Genomic DNA, 15,828 nt, shown 5'->3' with positions numbered 1-15,828 from the left:
TTGATGTGACTAACTCGCAGAAAAAAGGGAACTATAAATTCATTCATAAGATTTAATATTCTATAGTTTATGAAGTCCAAGACAATATAGCAGAACATTTATCAACAGATATTTTTTCCATTTAGAATAAAAAAAGAAAAAAAAAAGATTGTATGTCCAGAAAACATTAAATAAGAATATGAAAAAATAAAAAATCACGAAAATTTCACCATAATTTGTGTTTTATATTGTTCTATAATACTTGCTTCTGAAAGTTAAGGTAAGTTTTCCTGTGGAACATAGAAAATATGTATTTCTCCCTTATACTAATACAAAATTTTGTGATAATACGATTTTATAACCGGTTGCATGAAAACCAAAAAATCCGATATCCGATTCTCTGTCCAATCCATTATTCTGAAGCTTCTCTATGTAAAGATCAGAAATTTCTGACCTTTGGGACAGGTATTCGTTGTACAGAATGGATTTTAAAAGTTGAAGTCTGTAGTAAAGCTTTGTGATTTTTAAATAAAAATTAATAACGTAAGAAATTTATATTGGAATATGAACTGATAAAATAATCAGAGTTAAATTGGAAAAAATATTTAAAAATTTTTGCGTTTTCACAGCAGCTGTAATTGTAGAAGATTTATTGGTACGCGCTAGTCTAGGAAAGACAAGATGGAATGACTCTTGGCGTATATTCTTAACACCTAAAATAAGATTTGCTATTTTGGATTTGGAAGAATCACTTTTGAAATTTGTTGCTCTAAGGTGTAAGGTAAGTTTCATTTTAATTAAGTTTTCATTAAAAAAAAAAAATACAATAAATATTATATATTTTTAATACTTATTTATTATTTTTTTGTTAGATAAAATTCCATTTTCTTGTTTTAAAAATGGTTAGAAGGGTTTTTAAGTATACTACTTCATTAAATTCTATATTAGTTACAAAAATAAAGATTCGACTCATTTTACTAATAATATTTATTATTACAAATCATAAATAACGCTATCAATCACTTCAAACGTATTTAACAAATAATAACAATTTAACAGTTCGTTAAATTGTAGAAAAGATACCGAATCAATTGTTAAAAAATCGCATAATTAAATTCGATACAAGTCTTCATCTTTTGTTATCATTGCAATTAGACAATTTTTTTTAATGGTAAAATCGTGAAAAACTTCACATTTATTTAAAATTATTATTGTTATGTTTATAAGTTACATACTTTTTTTTGTAGAATTGAATCTCTTTATTTGACCATATTTGAAGACACATGAATTTATGTAAAATGATAAAATTAAACACTTTAAAATTCAGTATTAAAAGACAAAAATTTTACAGGCATTGAAGAGAGTTTGTTTTCCATGGTGTAAAACTGGTCTTGATGCTAATAAATTTTCACTACTTCCACCAACAGTTTCAGCTATTGATTTCGACACAGAAGAAAATCCTTTAGATTTATCAAATCTTGGAGAATTAGTACCGGCTAATTGGTTACCTGAAGCGGCATTACTTCACAAGTAAGTCAAATGGAATGAAATAATTTTAATTAAGTAATTTTGTTACTACCTGGATAAATTTTAGAGTTTGCGAATATAGCGCAGAAAACTTTGATATTTAATTATTAAAAGTGATACACGTATGAGAGACGTTGACTTGATTATAACTTAATGGGAGTTACTCGAGACATACGTAGACATATACACTTAGTAATTACGTGTAGGATAATAGGATAATAAAATTATCTTAACGTAGGTCTAGCTAAGTTTTCTATCCATGGTGAGAGATTATTTTATGCGCTAGCAAATACACAGCGCTGAAACGTGTAATTCTTCACTCAGTAGAAGATCAACAACTACAACTGAGCAGCGACTTGTAAATGATTACGTAAGATAAGTATAAAATTTTCAGTAAACAGGAATATTTTATCTGCTCTTGAATTTAAAGATCTACTTACAGTTGTTATTATATTATTATTATTTTTTTTAATCTCATTAATTTATACTTTTACAAGAGAAAAACATGTATTATACAAAAATTTCATTATCTTTTACTGTAGCTTACTGCTATAAACGGTGAAAATAAACATGATAATAATAAATTCTTAAACAATGATATTTTACGATGAGGTAATTTAGACAAATTATTCATTTAACCAAACATTTAATTTTTAAATTCAAAAAGGAAAAAAATTCGAAATTATCTGCATATAGAAAATATTTTGAAACTAAACATTTATTCAAGAACATAAGAAAAAATTCCCAAATCAGGTTATCCGATATTGTTTTATTTTAGATTTAAAAATGCAATAAAACAAGATGGTACTTTACTGCAGTTTATATTATTTAACAAGACATAATGACAATAAATCTGCATATGTAAATTGTGTTTCATGTTGCTCGAAAATAGGTCAATCAGAACTAGTTATATGTACATAAACAATATAACATTAGTCAGGAGGTAAAATCAGCTGATATAAATAATATGTATATTTATTTCATGTCATTTATTTTTAAAAATAAATGCTGAGAAAACCGGTGCTTACTGTATGTATTTATGTACCTACCAATGTGCTTATATATACTAGTACGATCTTTCAGTAAAGTTTTAAGGGAAAGGGGGATTCTCTAATTAGTTGTGCAACGTTTCAATGGGATCATTAGGCCACACTCGAGGCACTCGCAACAACAAGTCTCTCTTAACATCTATCGGGTGGTTAGAATTCTGCGATAAAACGCGGATTTCACGCTGGATTTCTCTTCTTCCAGCTACGATATATTCCGTCTCTTTTAGATTCATTCTTTCAATTTTACTATCTGCTTTAAATTCTGTTTGTATAAAATTGCTCATGGTCATTCATATTAGCTGATCCACAAGATATTTACTCAAATCGATATAAAACGGCCGAAATCATTAAAGCCATCAAGTTGGATTTATAATAATTTTAAAAGTACTTTAATTATAGGATAATAATTAGGAGTTACTTTAAAATCGTTAAATATATCGCTTAACAGTACATTTATAATTTATACCGTAAAAGCCGTATAGAATCATATTAGAGATTTTAAAAAAAATTTATATTTTTATGTATAAACATACGTCCAACTCATTTATAAATCGGAAATATTTGCTCATTTAGTGTAGTGTTAAAAATGTAATATGAAAAGTAGAAAAGTTTTTCTCTAAAAGTAATGAATAAAAGAAGTTTTCCGAATTAATTTTAAATTAATGAGTTAAAGCTAATTTAAGTTTAACGAATTAGAACAAATTAACGAATAAATTAAAAAAAGGAATTAAAAATAAAAATAAAGATTCTTGGTTTGGAGGTACTTGGATATTGAATAAAAAAAAACATTAAACTGCTTATATGTCTGAATAAACACAACTTCGAATAATAAATAAATATAAACTTTCGAATTAATACGAATGCCTCTCATTCTCACTCTGTCTCTCTCTCTCTCTCTCTCTCTCTCTCTCTCTCTCTCTCTCTGTGTGTGTGTGTGTGTGTGTGTGTGTGTGTGTGTGTGTGTGTGTGTGTGTGTGTGTGTGTATTTATGATTATTAATTGAACCCGGTTTAATTATAGAAGAACCATTACACATAAGCGTACCGAACTGTTTTCAATAAAAACAACTACTAAATAATATAATTTGAAATATTAATAACAGAAAACCCTCTCAAAATAAGCATTAATAATTTTAAACTGTATTGGAATTTATTTATCCTTTAAGTGTTACAAGAGAACAGGCCAAAATATACGAACGTAATGAAATAATTGTCCTACCATTTGCGATTTGTCGGGGGAAGTAGAGTATAAATTAAAACATATAATTATTATTCAACAATTTTCAGTGCCGAATTATTATAATATAATAAAAAAATGTGAGAATTTTTAGGAAAAAAAAATGTTGGGATTTAAAAGTACTTTTTTTATACAAATTATTTATTTTAATATTTTTATTACAATTTTCATGGAAAAAAACCTTGCATACGGAAAAAAGTTATTACTATTATTAGTTATTTACACGCCAACATTTTATAAATTAAGAAATTACAAAACATAAAACACTTGTATTTTATGTATTCTACAATCTGTTCAGTCTAATCGAAAATTTTACATTCTTTTTAATTAAATTTTCTAATTTAAATCATTATTTCTTTTCTCCTTATTTTCAATTAACATTTAGAGAAATATAATGATAAGTTTAAATGTATAATGTTAATTGAAATTTTTAAATTCAGGAGTTTTGTATACATATAGAAATGGGGTTTAGATATGGATATTTTTAAATTGGTTGTAGAAAAAAATGAAGTTGGGAAGGGAGCAACAAAAGGAGGAGGTTCTGAGCTCGACTAGCATTTTCTTTCAAGCCTTAATTTTCAAAAAATGAATTTTGATATTCTTCTTCTATTTTGTAATGTTACTCTAGTGAGTGATCCCTTTATTTTCATAGAAATTAACAATTTTTTAAAGATAAGATTACATTGGTTTAGGAATTATTTGAAGATCTTCGACGAATCTCCTGGTGGTCATCATTGTTGGCTATTACACTGTTATTATATATACTGCAGCTTTAAGAAGTTATGATACTCAAAGATCTTTCGACAGAAAACTTTTCCCCATTTTAGGCTAATCTAACGCTCCGCAACAATCTTTTTGACTTTATTTTTCTTCTGTATTGCTTTTATATTAATAAAGATGCAGTTTTCTAACATTTTAAGCCTCTTCCATTTTTCGTAGAGAAGATTTTTAGTAGATCCATCTATATTTTAAGTAAAAATCTTTTAGGAATTTTAAAATAAAAATTATTTCCTATTTTTATTCACTAAAGCTTTTTCAGGTAGAAAGACAATTTTATACCGAAAATTTTAAAACCGTTAAAATTACTTTTAATGACTTTTTTTTTATTATAATCGTTTTCGGATACCATCCCATTTTCATTAGAAAATAAAAAATAATTTAGAAATTCATCCGTTCTTGAATGATGATTATGATGAAGACGATCATGATTTATAAAATAAGGAATTTCAGAACATATGTTCCATCATCAATTATCAGAAATTTTAATATATAGAGTTAGGTTATCTTATTTATAATAAAGTACAAAATACAGGGTAAGTACGTGAAGTACACTGTATGTATACATTCATATCGCAACTTTAAAGTATGTTTTTAAGCATTGAATAATATGTGTTTATTTATAATATAAAATTTGCGATACATTAGCTCGATAATGAAAATAAGTTATTTCTCCTTATTTAACTGGTTTGTTATACATTTTTTAAGCGTCCGGGTACACCGTTAGGTGTTGCTTCAGAGGATGAGATGAAATGTAAATTTTGTAGCTTGTGAAAATTCCATGCCTGTCCGGGATTTGAACTCGGGACTTCCGGATGAAAGACCGAGACGCTTCCCCTCGCGCCACTTGGTTTGTCATAAATTGCTTATTCTTAACTGTTTCATTAACAATAAGAAAATATTGTCTAGTTAGTTCGAAATTAATGTGTTTAAAATTAAATGTTAATATTAAAACATATAAGTAAATACCTAAATGAAATATTACCTAATTATGGGAATATTTGTATATTTATTGTTGATCCGACAGATCTACGGTGCGTTGAATTAGCCTTTCACTACCATTGAGAGACAAAATTCGGTACATCAAGATACAAGATTCATATATTTATGGTACAACATAAATTCCAGAATCATAATTATAATATACGCATCAACAAAGTCATACAACTAGAAAGTAAAAAAAAAAAAATGTTTCTATAAACAATTATTTTGTATTACCGAAACTCAGTATTCTTACAACTTTTAAAAAAAAATTTAATATCTATTTTATGGACAATAATGGCAATATGTACCATTTTCAGCTTTTAAATATATATAACCCCACCATGTCAATCTCAGATAGGAATGTCAACGAAATTTGATATATCTGTTTATTTTAAAACCCATTTCATTTTTCAATTAAAAACAGTTTTATTTTAGAATGAGTTCATGCAAAACAAATCTTTAAGGAAAGTAAAAATAAAAACTGTTGTCTAACATTTATCGAATATTGATTCAATAACCGAAAAGAACCTTCACAGTAATCGTGAAATATAAAGTATAAATACCTGAATTCTAACTAAATTTTTTTGCACTTTATTAATTTATGTAAATTTTGTTGAAAAACAAAATAATTATATTTTTATTTTTATATATATACTTTTTTAATTTTTTTATATTTTATATATTTTTTTGTTGTAATTTATATTATTTTGTTCAATAAATTTAGATTATGATTATTTATAAAACACAATTTGGAGAAATACCTTTTATATATATATAAAAACCTTACCTTTGAAAACTTTTAGATTGCCGTTTAAACATAAGACGCATTCATGATTCTACGGTAAACATTTTAGTTTGCAAGCGGTAAGCAAGGGATTCCAGGAAGTACATCAGCGACCATCTAGACTACTTTATTTGTCTAAATAAATAAGTGTTTCTTAACAATACTGGTAAAGTGGGAGAGCAACAGATATCTGAAAAAAGAATACTTTGGAAATGAAAACGTTTACATTTACAAAGAACCGCCTTAGGATATCGTATCTCTTCACAAATTGTGTGCAAGTATCTTGTTTTTCCTTAAATAATACGAATAACTGTAAAAAAAAGGTTTTACTTCGCAACAAAATGCGTAACGACTGATACACGTATTTAGAATCACTGCTTTAAAAATTTAGAATTGTATACTTCTTATTGTACAATAGAACTTGAGTTCGTAAAAGGTTAACTTATAATTTTTAAAATATTATTTATATTTTCGAGTTTAAATCTTTACAAATGTAAAAAGTACAAAGATACATATAAATTGCTTGTAATAAAAGAGTAGTCATTTTATTAAAAAAAAAAACAGGGGTTTAATATGAAAGTGTTTACTCGTTACACACGAGTACCTTATTTATCTTTTTTTTCAGAGACCTACATAAATGTTGACTGACATATTACATAAATAAATAATGTTAAAATAATTAATAAAAGAAATCTAACTTTATTTTCACCTTACAGATAATATAAATAAGATTAGTAATCTTTTACCTTATGAATCAGGGTTACTGTCGTGTTGATGTACAAAAGTATAAAATTGCTAACCAGATGCACAAAAATAAAATCCATATTTACAAGCAAAAAATGCTCACACACTGTAAACGAATATAACATGATTAAGCTTATTCAGATAAGGGAACAGCACATTTTTTTTGTCCCACTCCCCTGGGCCGGCAACAATCAAGTATTACTTAGCCCAGGGGAGTGTCCTGGGCTGAGGGAACAGCAGTGATTCTATTTACGTTGTGTAAGAGCAGTGGCGGCTAAAATTAGTGGGGGTGCTGCTCCAGAAAATTATTTTCTGGGTCTTTTCAAGGCCGTGGTTAAAGTTATCTGTAAAATAAAAGAACCGGAAAAAATTAATCGAATACAATAGCTGGAAGCAGGATAAAATCTAATTTTACACTTTATCACGTTCAAGAATATCGTACACGGTTTTTAAGCACATTGTGCTTAAAACCTGTATTCAGTTTAACCGAAAAAGTAATAAAATGTCAATACAGATAATATTTTTTAGTATTATTAGATAATAACTTAATAAAATGCCCGCTTAAAAACACTGTAGTCCAATGGTGCTTAATTTAAATTTCTATGTACACAGAAACAAATACATAATTAGTTTTTACTAATTACCTTCTCTTTCGCCCTTTCAACGTATTTTTGAACAGATTTGGCAATCAAAGAGCCCCTGCTTTCCGCCATCTTCTGATCACTACTTAAAAAACAATTAAACTCCACTGACTAAACTAGAAAAAGGAACGAAGAAGGAACGTTCCATACACACACAGAGTAAAAAAAAACTACCTTTTACTAGCACACCAGGGGTCTTTAACTCTCTCTCTCTCCCTCGCAACCTCGCGTGCAGCTTCTTATGAGCGCATGCGCACAACAGCCAAACACCACGCGGCTGGAACTGTAAAGCGCACAGTTCCACACAAAGATATTTCTATCTTTCTCATAAACTGGGTGATGGCTACTGACATTAAGCTTAAGGATTATATGTTGTGCAAGTATGAAGAAAGAGTTAAAGAAAAAAGGACTCATTATATTAAATGTTATCGATAATATCAAGTGAAAATAGGGGATGCTACAGATGCACAGTGCCTATTCGCGAACCGCCACTGTGTAAGAGAGAGATTATTTTACAAAGAATGTTGCAGAATTTTAATCGTTGTCGTATACCACAGAATACTATAAAGTTATTGTAATAAATAACTACTTATTCAAAAGAAGTCGCAATAATTGTGTCTCAGTCTTTCATGTGGAAGGTCCCGGGTACGAATCCCGGTCGGCTTAGCCTTTTTCATACTCTACAAAATTTCCATTTCACACTCCCAAGCACACTCTTTAAGCTTATGTGTAGAATTAATCATAAAAAAAAAAAACAATATTTGTTTGTTATACAATATTCATTTAGATTACGTACAGAGTAGACGTTATTTTTTATTTAGTTTAGTTGATGAATAAAATTCATTAAAACTACCCATTATATTTAATAGAATCCTCTCAAAACATATATAAGTTTATTAAACCTTTTAATAGAAAATGTAAAATTACATTTAATGTAAATAGTAATTTTAAAAAATAAAATATATCGTATAATGAATAATTGTAACAGAACATATTGAATTCATTGTAGTCTGTTTGTCACAATGAAACAATGTACATGTCATGTGAAATCCTTACAAAGAAGTTTAGTTTTACAAAAAATTGCTGATTTATTCTGTCTTCCCACGCAGTAAAGAGATCTGTTTTTGCACAAGTTAAATTCTTTTCCACTGAAGTAAGTTTTTTCATAAGAAATACGATATCTTTTTAAATACAAAACTACTTTCTTAACTAAGTGGAATGAAATATTATCTTAATAACGTGTATATATTGTTACATCCAACCCACGGATTTACAACTTTAAAACGCCCAAAGAATGTTACTAATGTTACGAAGAATGTTAAGATTGTTTACAAAGAATGTTGCTAACGCCCTACGATTTAGTTTTCGCTATAAAATTTAAATAGTCGATAATGTTGTGAAAGTAACTACTGAAAAATTGAAAAGTGATTTGACTAATACAACACTCTCACACAAATACAAGTAAAACAACGGAAAAAACATACTCTTCCCCAATTTCTCCCTATTTATTAAAATTTCATAGTAATTTCTACGCTAATCTTAATTTTTGTAAAGGAGTCATTCAACATTCAATATTTAGCCGTTTCAAGCACCAAGCGGAAATATTTCAGAGTTTAAAGTTTTTTAATTTTCCATTTTGGCGTTTCTAATAACCTTTTTATATAGTTCTTCATTATATTGGATATCAAAATCCGATATTAAATGGGATATTTTAAATCTGAAATAAAACCATATATTATAAAGTACATACTGGAAACCCACTCTTTGGATCCAGTGGCGGATAATTTTATGTTTTAGCTCGTTGTATCATGTTTTATTTCTATATTTTGGCAATTAGGGAATGGTCTGTTCCTGGAGCTGAAAATTTTAAGAGAGGTCGCTTTTTTTTCAGTCGATAAAACCGTTTTTCTATATTTCGGAGAGGGATAACCTCTCTTTGAGTGAGAGAGAGAGAGTGAGAGAGAAAGAGAGAGAAAGAGAGAGAGAGAGAGAGAGAGAGAGAGAGAGAGAGAGAGAGAGAGAGTGAGAGAGAGAGGGAGAGAGTGGTTATCCCTCTCTCAAATGAGTGACTTAATTCATAAAACTTATCATTAATATAACATAAGCATGCACGAACTACAGTCGAATAATTATAAACAGTAATTCATTAATTTATGAATACTTAAAAATAAAATACGATTTTGCATGCACAAAGTTCTGGAGAAAGAAAATTGGTTACACATATGTTTGGAACATACGTTCACAAAATATTGCAGCATTTCTGCGAATAAGGAAATATAATACAGGATAGCTTCAACGGGGAGTATAAATCATAACAAAGCGATCTAAGTAAAATCCAATGTTTTGGGGTAAGGAAAGGAGCTCTCGGTTCAAGATACGGCTGTGTTGTATCGTGGGAACGAACGTATGTCACTTGTTTACCACAGTGTCTGATTGCCTGCCGGGTTCTGAAGTGCAGGAAAGTTGTCTTGTGGGATTTTAACGGAGACCACAAAAAATGTTTTAGTAAAAATTTATTTGAAAGCAGTCGAAAAAAAATTTAGTATAAATAACATAAAATTGTGTTTATCGTTAATTTCACTCCAACCAATCATTTTTTTCGTAATAATTATTTACACTAGATCAATTGACTGTTATATATACTGCATACCCTCCCATTCAATTTTAGGCTAAATCAAACTTTGAAAACGTTGAATTTTTTAAATCTCATTTATCAAACTTCTTTAAATCACATGATGATATAGTAAATATTATTTCTGTAACAAAATAAAAGAAATACAGTCTTCTCCTCTCAAAACCAACGAAACAATTTCGGCTTTCAGAAATCAGTGAACAAATAAATCACTCTTCTTTCTTTAAAAATAATTCTAGGCTACAACCTATTTACAACTAAAATATTTAGAAAATTTATTGTTTTTCTCACATATTCGGTTTTTTAGCAACCTAAAAACTACAAAATCTTCCAATTCAGTGAAGATCATATTTACAAACCAAAAAATTACTACATTAACCGGCTTCATACTGGCCAGTAGCTTTCTCCCTGTTTACTCATACATTTTTGAAAAACTTATTTACAAACTTTTGATTTCTCTTAATAAACTTAATAATTTTTTTTATTTGAATTTTCTGAAAAATTTATTTTATTTGTGATCAAAATATTTTAACGTTAATTCAAATATATGGTATTATAGATTATAATTTTGCAATCAACCCTTCACAAAAGGAATGAACCAATGAAACTTTGATTTTACCCTAAAGATTTTCCAGAGAATACCACGATGGTCTTTTTAGAAAAGAGGTTTTCTTATCGCAGATAACTTTTTAATAACTCTATATTTCAAAAATGAAACCATCATGCTTGAAAACATCAGCAGATTCAATGTTTGCTTGATTTATTGCTAATAAAGTTATTCCTTCAAATTCCGAAAGGTCAAATAAATTGTCACATTTTCTCAAAGGTATATTTTCTTAAGTAATATATTACACGTTATTTAGTCATTTATGATACTCCCATATTCCCTGAAAATCATTATGAGAGACTTAAACTCACAATAAAGAAGACTTTTCTCGTAATTGTGATTAATATTTGTATAGATTAGTATTTGTAAATGTCAGGTAGTTAAAAATACATTAATGTTGGATTCCTCTTTTACATAAATCTTCCAAAAAATTCTATTTCTCGATATCAAAATATTTAGTAAATGTAAAAATATACAACTGTAAATTTTCTTAAATAAAGGGAAAATTATTAAAATGATCAAATGGTAGAAAATTTTTTTTATACATCTGTAATTACCCCGCCACCGGAGCTGGACACACAATTGAGCATAAACTCAGCCCCGGGGGAGGGTTGTCTTCGCCTCATACTACCTCGGAAGGACACAAAGCCCCGCCCAGGAAGCCAGGACTCGGTCATTATTCTAGATAAAAAGAAAAATTAATTATCAAAAATTCTAGATAATTAGAGAATCACAAACCAATTAAAAATGTTTATTTTTTTAAAAAATATGAAATTGTAGGATTTAATTAAATAACATATTGGAATCTAAGTAAATAAATATTTACTTAAATATTAAATATAATATATATTCTTAAATAAATATTTAAGTAAATATTTATACATTATGTAATGGAAAAAAAAAAGTAATATATATTTTGACAAAAATCAGTAAAATGGATAAGGAGATTAAATAGTTATGTTTCGTTTCGTCGAGTAAAACTGAATTGAGATAATTATCGCCTATTATAGATTTTCGGAACTAGATATATTCTCAAATGTGAATTAGTATAGTTTTATATTAGTAAATTCCTCACAAAATGTTTTATCACATAAATTTATTGACGTTCAGAATAAAAATTAAAAACAGAAATTTTTGATACACCATTTAGCCTTTTATAATTTACGAAAGTCGATTTTTTGAAACCGATAAATTAACTGATAAGTTTTCAGTATTTTATATACAAATATATACCAAACGTACTTCAGAATTCGGCGAATATATGAAGCTATAACGTTAGAATGTAGCATTTATTTATAACTGGAACATAGAAAAAAATAAAACTACGCTTATTAAATATAACGAAATGTTTTAGAAAAGCGGGGTTCAGACGTTCTTTCTCATTCAACTTTAATGCCGTTGGAACAGATCAAGTTATTTCAAAGTTTATGTATTACGCTTTTAACAATGCATAAAACTTCATGAACAGTATTTCAATTAATATTAAACAAAATTTAAAAATTCTAAAATATAAAAAAAAAATATATATATATTAAACTACATGCGATAAGTAGATTCACTCCGGAAAAAAATATAATAAAAATTAAATATTCTTTTATGATCATTTCTTTTAAGTTCATTGGAGGATAATGAATTAGAGAAACTAATAACCTAATTAGGTCCAGGGAAAAAATATGTGGGTGTGTTTAGAATTGTTATATTAAACGTTTCCGTAAATTGACAATAGTATAACAGATTCTCTGCGGCAACTGAAAGGAAGAGTTGTTATACTGCGTTAGAAAAGCAATTAATATTTATTAATGTAAAAATAATTAAAAATTAAATTTGTTAATTAAACTTTTCTTTTGGTAATTCCATTACCAAAAATGAAATCTGAAATTTATTAATTAACAAAGTTATTTTATTAAGTTACAGTATGACGGCTAAAAATAAAAAGTTTAATTTGTATATAACACGTATTTGTAGTGTAAATTTATTAACGAGAAGCTTTTGTTATTCACAGATCGTTATGGGCGCTGAGGAGAAAACCAGTCGAGGGAATCGGACTGACAGAGGTGCATTTAACAGGAGTAAGCGTAGGAGCCCCCCAGTTATGTACGATAATTAAACATGCCCCATCCCTTAGATTATTAGAACATTATCAGTTAGTGAGAGCTCTTTACAATTTGCATGCTCAACAATGGCGTCAGAGTACCGCACTTCCTCGTTACAAGTTACTTAATTTGGATGCTGACTTTTCTCATGTGGTAAGTAGTAATTAGTTTAAACTTCTTGAAATTTAAATAATTGCATTAAAACAAAAATGTTAAATTTAAATTATTTCGAATACTGTATTATACTCGCAGCAAAATATTCCAAATTTATTTTGTGACAAGAGTTATTTAATTCATTAAAAAATATCATTATTTATTTTCTATTTTGTAAATAAATTAAAACGCAACATTATTTTTTTTTTACTGTAAAATTCGTTTAATGAATTAAAAAAAGAAAATGGTTTATTGATCCAAGTCACATTAAGGAGTCAAATGTTTTTATATTTTCTTTATTCGTCCTGTGACTGAATACCCCGCAGTTATAAGTTTTGAAACATTAGAGATAAATCTGCATGGAATCAAATCTACGATGGTAAATTTAGTTTCATTGAGATCTTCACAATATTAAAACTAACTTAATCATACTTTATCACATAACTTAGCACAAATAAACGTTTTAATGAGGGCACACCGTAAATTAGGTACCGAAGAAGTATTTCCATAGATGGTACTAGGAGTTCGCAGTTGCCATTTACAAGGTACCTGTGTGATCATTATAATCTTTATTTGCGCGATGTGCTTATTCAATAATTCTAATTGATGATTATGTCGTCTTCCGTAAATTGAATTTCCGGTAAATCTGATGGACTACAAGTTCTGAATCACTTCATTATTATATATCGTTAAAGTTATACGAGGAATAAAGAAAAATAAAATTTTTTAAACATATTTTGGAGATGTGTTTGCAAAGGATAGTACGAAGGATCGTACTAATCAATTAAAAAGTCATTAAAATTTTATTGGATCTATATACAGTGTTACACGAAAAAACGGAAAGAATTTCGGGACGAGTTCTAGCAGTGAAAATAATGAAAAAAGTTTATATAAACATGGTTCCGGAAATGCTTCGTCAGCGAGTTACGGATGGTGAAAGATTTCGCCACGATTACTGGGCAAAGTGAAATAAAGCCATACTGAAATTCTAGAAACCCATGATCTTGGGTTAAGCTGAGAGCGGGTGATACATGTTGCAATCTCAATGTTTAAACACTTAAATACCTCGGCACAAAATGAACAAAAAGAAAAAACTACAACACTACATTAAAGACCTCACAATTTGTCATTAAAGCTAGATCAGCTAGATCAAACCCTTTTAATCTCCATATTTATTTGTATTAATACGTTACTTAGATCGGGAGATATGTGTAGCATTAAAGATAAAATTGGTCTTTTCTATTTAAAGTGGAATATTTTGGTTCAGAAAAATCGTAGTGAGATAAACAAAAAAAAAAAAAAAAAACAAATTAAAGCTAACCCCTTAAGCTTTTAAATGACTTTAATTCAGTTTAATGAAAACATTTCGTTTTCCCCATGTGCTCGATCAAACACGATAAACTTTCAAATTTTTAAAACTTTTTCTCACTAATTTGATGATTTTTGAGGAAGTATACTGTCAAAAAGTTAAGTATTCAAGTTTTAATTTCCTTTTTTTTATTAGTCTCTCTAAGACTCTTGCTTGCAAACTTAATTAAGTTTGAATACTCATATTTTATTATAAAATATAGGTATTACTTTAATTTATTGTACTAGAGTAGTAGGTATTTATTTTTAGTTTGAAATATCAGGAAAACATATTATCTGTCTTTTTTTTTAATCAGTCATCACCTTCCTAGACCGCCTGAACGTCCGAAATTTTCTGTGGGCTCTTACCGTCCCCCCTTAAGCTTACAAGGGGGCGTTATCGCCACTTTGAGAACGAAAGGGCTAGATCAACTAGTTTAGGAACGTTAATAGTAAGGGAATGAAACTACTAGAATATCGCTTTATGAAACATTTTGTTCTCCTCTTACGTTCCAGTGTGCACTACATTTCCGTCCCTTGTATTTTTATTCTTTTAACTTTAATCCCCAACATAATATTAATAAAAAAAATGTCCTTAATTCGAATTTGTTAAAAATTGTAATAGAATTAACTGCAACCATTTTCTAAACATACAAGGGCCTGATTTGAAAGTTTAGGTGTTAATGAATCAATTTCAACACCTCAAAGTTGTGCCACTATTAAAAGAAAAAAAGAAAGCACAAAAAAACACAAAAAATCAAAATGTTCATTGGAAAACGATGTTAATAACGCCTGGTTTTATAGTTTTATGTTGTTCAAAAGATACTTCGTACAAGTGGCTGGCTGATGTACCCAACCTAGGATTGAAAAATAAGAATAAATCATACCCAAGTCGCTCGCTAACTTGATTATAATTACTAAGTATGATTTTGAAAAAATCAGAAGATTTCTGACCCAAAAAATCGGGGAATAAATTTCACACTTTTTTTAAGATGTGTAGGCTCAGTTTGGCAGATAATATTGTAAAAATTAACCTAAATATCTATGATAATCTGTTTAACAACAGGTATATATATTTAAGGCCAGTTAACATTGTTGAAATTAAGCTGATCGTTTTGCAAATGTGCTATAAAACTGGAGGCGTTGATGATAAAAATGTTAAAACGCGTGTTAGTTTTTATGTAAGGAAACCTCTGGAATACATATATTTAATTTCTCTAAAACCAAAACAATCGGGCTGAAACCTGTGAAAGCTGTAGACATCATTTCAATCTT

At 28.3% G+C, this 15,828-nt stretch overlaps 1 protein-coding gene across 1 annotated transcript in view; it reads left to right on the top strand.

Annotated features, from left to right (window-relative positions):
- The window catches only part of LOC142319857 (uncharacterized), a 105,116-nt gene that overhangs the window by 43,132 nt on the left and 46,156 nt on the right, over window positions 1-15,828 (top strand). Inside the window, exons 3-5 of the mRNA XM_075357529.1 lie at window positions 609-760; window positions 1,331-1,509; window positions 12,963-13,206. Coding sequence (XP_075213644.1) covers window positions 609-760; window positions 1,331-1,509; window positions 12,963-13,206 — 575 coding nt within the window. The remainder of the gene's footprint in view (window positions 1-608; window positions 761-1,330; window positions 1,510-12,962; window positions 13,207-15,828) is intronic.

Source organism: Lycorma delicatula, chromosome 2 (assembly GCF_047948215.1).
Source record: "Lycorma delicatula isolate Av1 chromosome 2, ASM4794821v1, whole genome shotgun sequence".
Taxonomy (NCBI): Eukaryota; Metazoa; Arthropoda; class Insecta; order Hemiptera; family Fulgoridae; genus Lycorma; species Lycorma delicatula.
The sequence above is the reverse complement of the archived record's forward strand: the minus strand, read 5'-3'. Positions and strand labels throughout refer to the sequence as shown.